At 34.0% G+C, this 4,686-nt stretch overlaps 1 protein-coding gene across 1 annotated transcript; it reads right to left on the bottom strand.

Annotated features, from left to right (window-relative positions):
- LOC18600083 lies at positions 1,181 to 4,222 on the bottom strand. The gene is made up of 4 exons (XM_018121078.1): positions 3,862 to 4,222; positions 3,094 to 3,180; positions 2,265 to 2,692; positions 1,181 to 1,970 (listed from the first exon to the last, which is right to left on the bottom strand). Exons 1-4 carry the CDS (start codon positions 4,220 to 4,222, stop codon positions 1,332 to 1,334), a joined length of 1,515 nt encoding a protein of 504 aa, XP_017976567.1. The 3' UTR covers positions 1,181 to 1,331.

The raw sequence follows: 4,686 nt of genomic DNA, 5'->3' as shown, positions 1-4,686 counted from the left end.
TATTTTTTGGAAAATGGATTTATTGATAGACCAAGAGCTAGTATACCAAAAGGAGTCTTGAATCTTGATTATAAAAGACTCTTATTGGTATTAGAATACTAGCTTTTGTGAAAAAGAGCAATACAAGTACATCAAAAGTTGCTCAAAAAGCTATCAGCAGCTAAATCAAAAAGGTTCTCCCCTAAAAGACTCATAAGGCCAAAATACAAAATACTCAAATTGTAGACTAGCTACAACGTTACTTGCTTCTTCTTAAAATTGATATTTCCTTATACCTCATCTCTAACTTTTCTTAGTGTATTAAGAAGTTTTAGTATAATGTTCTCAGATTGTAAGAAAAAATTATGCAATGTGATTATTGTTTTGAATGCATATTTGCACAAGACAAGCTTTGGTACAAAATTATCGTCTTCAATTTCATCTTCTTTGTCATTTCCCATAATATTCTCAATAATTTGCTTATCACGAATAATAATAGTTTGTAATTTGATAATTAGGTAATATTTATATAATCACAATACACAATACATGTATTAAGTTCAATGTTTGCAAAGAAATAAAGAATACCTTGATAAATTAATTTCTATAAATTAATGTATAAAATAATAAATTATTAATTTATCAATTAAATAGTATTTTGAATAATTAATAAATTTTCATGATTTCAAGAATATTAATTTATAGAGATTTTATTGTATCTTAATTTATAATAACTATTGTACTGTAATTACATGACCATAATCCATGACATGCACAAATGTTCAAACTCTTGTGTAGAATAAAACACACCGGTGGTGCTTAATATTTACATAAATTTGCATTTTGATCCCCTAACTTCTCAATTGTTTCATTTCGGGTTCTATGGAAGATTTCTTTTGGGAATCTCCGATGATATTGGTGGAGGTCTTGAAGTATTTTCTTTCGTTGTTGACTGCAGAATTTAGTGTTTTTATGAAAGATATTTTGTATTTTTGTTGAATTTGACTTTTTCTGAAGTTTTATTCTTATTGTCAGATTTTTATTATTATTTTTTTCTGTTCAGTGTCAAATTTTAATATGTATTTTCATGACCCATTTTTTTCCACGGATTATGTGTTTATAAAAAGTTTCGATATCAATAAAATATTACATTTATTGACTAAAAAATGTAATCCATATCAGAAGACAAAGCTCCATTTTATTTATATATATAAAGATTTTGAGTGACACACTTTGAATCTTAATTAAATACATTTCACACCACCAAAGAACAAGTACAACTTTTATAATTTTATGGCTACTTAATAATCATCTTCCAAGCCATTTATTTGTATACACTAACCATTGCCAGGCTAATAGAGTGGGCCAGCTGCGTCTGGATTCCCACTCAGTCTCCATATTTTTTCACGTTGAAAGATGCTTCCGTATGTTGATTGAATCATTTCAATAAACAAGGGAAGCTGCAGCCTGAAGAACAGAGTCACCGGAAATGATGCCAAGAAAATAATTGGACCCCAAACCCATCTGATCTTCTCACTTAGTACAATTGCGAGAGCTGCTCCGAAAGCTACCATCATGGTAGCTAAGGCGAAGAAGAGGGAGGCGAGACCGATTATCATCCTCTTGGGCAATGCCCTGTGGAAGTCTTCCTCTTTGTAACTTGAAGTTAGGATAGATAAGAACATCAGGATGGCAGTGACTGATGAAAACAGTGCTAGTGCATCCGAATAGAAAAATACCGCAAATGATGTATCGTTGAGGAAAATCGGTATTCCTCGGTCATTGTTTCCTCCAGGAACTGTAAAAGCTGCAGCAAACGCCACGGTGGCAATGAGAGTAGAAACAAGCATACTGGAATCTGAGGTATCCTTCATCCATTTCTCTGCATTCTCGCGCATTTGTTTGCGATTTTCCGAGAAACATTCAAAACCCGTTTTCCCTTCTTCCGATCTCAGTTGCCTCATTCTTGGATGTTCAATACGCTCTATCGCCTACCAGTTACATTTTCTTAGTAAATATTCAAGGAGACCATTGAAAATTAAGCAGAAAAAATGCAAAGAATTAAGAAGGAATTATGTTAATAATAGGGCTAATTACACATTTACTATTCTCCGATTATAATGAAAATATCGGTTTGTTCCTTTTAAAAAATAAATTCACAATCAAATACTTTAACTTTTCATTTTGTTAAGTGAAACTGATGAAATCGAACATGTTGTTATTATAATTCGGGAACCAAATGTATAATTAATCCTTAATAATACGATGTGAATTAATATACTAACCTTATACCACTGCATCTCTCTCTGCATTTGCGAAGCTGCATAAGAATCATCCGAGAGTCGACGTTTGATCGGAAGCTTTGCTGCTAAATGTGAGATGGAAGGCTCGTAACACATGGTAGCAAACATCTTATCAAGTGAGGTCTTTTTGCATGCGAGGTTGAAAATTTTTTCTTGCCGACATTGGATTGCATTTTTTAGTATCAGACTTCCATGTTCTGAGAAAATCAGGTCCGGAAAATAATGAAGAGATGCGGTCACAATTTCGACGACTCCACAGCGTGCAGCAAAGTGGAGAATCTTCTGCTTGTCAAAATACTCGTTCCGCTTTCGTTCGTTATAATCGAGTAAAGCTTCTAAACAAAGATGAACCAACTTGCAGGCACGTTCATGGCCCAACTTTTTGTCTGTAACCTTGTTAATACAAGGTACTGCAAAACGGTAACTAATTATCACATGAAGTAGCTAATTACATAATTAATCGGGATAAACTGTAACATCCCAAGGTTCACGATGTTGCTTACCCAAATTTTTTATTCTTCTCCAAAGTACTTTTTTGACGCCTTGATAAACTGCAACATCTGAAACACAAAAAGCATCCTGGATTCTCAAAATGATTTCCAACTACCATTTTGCAACCCTTTTCATCGAACATAAATTGAATTCGAGTATATATATATCCAACCATGTAAATAGTGAACCAGAGCACCACTAATTGGTTGCAACATCAACAAACAAACTAGCTACTAATTATCACATATTCACTGCATAAATCTTTCTATGATTAGGGAATAATCAGAATACAATAGGATCAAGTGTAAAATCTGCAAACCTTGAGTTTTAGCTTCATTGGATTGTGATTGTTTTTCTACTCCCAAGTCCTGATCTGAGGTTTCAAGTGGGTCATCCTCATCGCATACTGGCATTTTTTACATCAAAAATTAAAAAGAAAAAAAAAAGACAAATAAAGATCATGACAACACAAGAGATTTAAGGAAAAAAGAAATGCTACAAATTTAATGAAGAGGAAACCAACAATATTGATAAATCCATTTTTCCCAAAAATTGAGCTTTGTTCCACTATGAAAGTGTGCAGGCTCATAAGCGAGTACTTGGAGTATAGTTTCACCCTCACTACTTTCCGCAAGAATTAGGCTTGGTTCACGTTGGATTAGATCTAGAGATATATCTGTTTAAAAAAAAATGAAAAGCCCAATAAATAATTATTGATACACATGTAAAATCATAAAGTAAATTTGTACTCCATTCCTTTTAAATCGAATGTCTATCTTATTATTTTAAAATGTTTCAAAAATAATATATATTCATTTTCTCAAAAGGAAAAATACTTTCTTAATGTTTTTTTCTTTTTTTTACGAATACTTCCTTAATGTTACTTTTTTTTTTAAATACTAATTTTAAGTGAGATTTTAAACTTTTATTTCACTTCAAAAGTAAAATTAGTAAATTATGTAACAAAAAAATGTCATCCTCAAAATTTTGTCTCATTTGAAAGATAGACATTTAATTTAATTTGGAATGAAAAGAGTAATAGCATTTGATTTTGAGAGAAGAAATGGCTTCATGCTGTTGGTTGTACCATGGAATCCCATGTGAGTGAGATTAACCATAAGGTCGCCACCCTTACAACCACTGAAGGGGCGTTCAGGCTTCTCATTTGTTGTTTTCAAGGCAAGGTACCGCACCAGCTTGTGTCTGGAAAACAACAAAACCGCGCAGAGAAGTGGAGTCTTTCCATCATTGTCTGTAATTTGAGTCAATTTCGGGTTTTTTCTAATCAAGGCTTTGGCCATCTTGAGATGGCCGCCGATGGCCGCATGATGTAGAGCCGTGTAGCCTCCAGGGCCACGCTTTTCAAGTGCCTTTTCAGGCATACGCTCTACAAGCTTCTCAACGAATTTAGTTTGCCCATTACAAGAAGCAACAAGCAAAGCATTCATACCCTTACATGAAATGTCTTCCGTAAATGCCTCAGAAACATCATCGGCGAAATACCCTTTAGCAGCTTCCCAGTTTCCTTTAAGTGCAGTTAGATATAACGGACGATAGTAATTAAAACGGGTCCTCTCTTCCTCAGCTTTTGCACATAATATAAAGTAATTAATTAGTACTTACTCGAATTAACCTTTCTAAAAGAAATTGACACTAGATTTCGGTTATGGGTACTAACAATGGTCAGGTTAAATACTCAACAATGATTTGAACTACTGTTTGCTTTTAGAACTTACAGGGTGTGACGGTCGGAGCAAATGGTTCACCAGCAGACTCGTCAGACACATCACGCATCGAGGCCGGAGCTAAGGGATCAACGTCTAACGGCGCTGGGTTTATGACAATTTCTTGGGCAGTGCGCTGGTTGTTGGTTGCCATTGATTTGCAAGTGTGTAAGCTTGCAGCAGATAAA

The sequence above is a fragment of the Theobroma cacao genome, chromosome 5, assembly GCF_000208745.1.
Source record: "Theobroma cacao cultivar B97-61/B2 chromosome 5, Criollo_cocoa_genome_V2, whole genome shotgun sequence".
In the NCBI taxonomy this organism is placed as follows: domain Eukaryota; kingdom Viridiplantae; phylum Streptophyta; class Magnoliopsida; order Malvales; family Malvaceae; genus Theobroma; species Theobroma cacao.
This window is presented reverse-complemented; position numbering and strand designations above follow the sequence as displayed.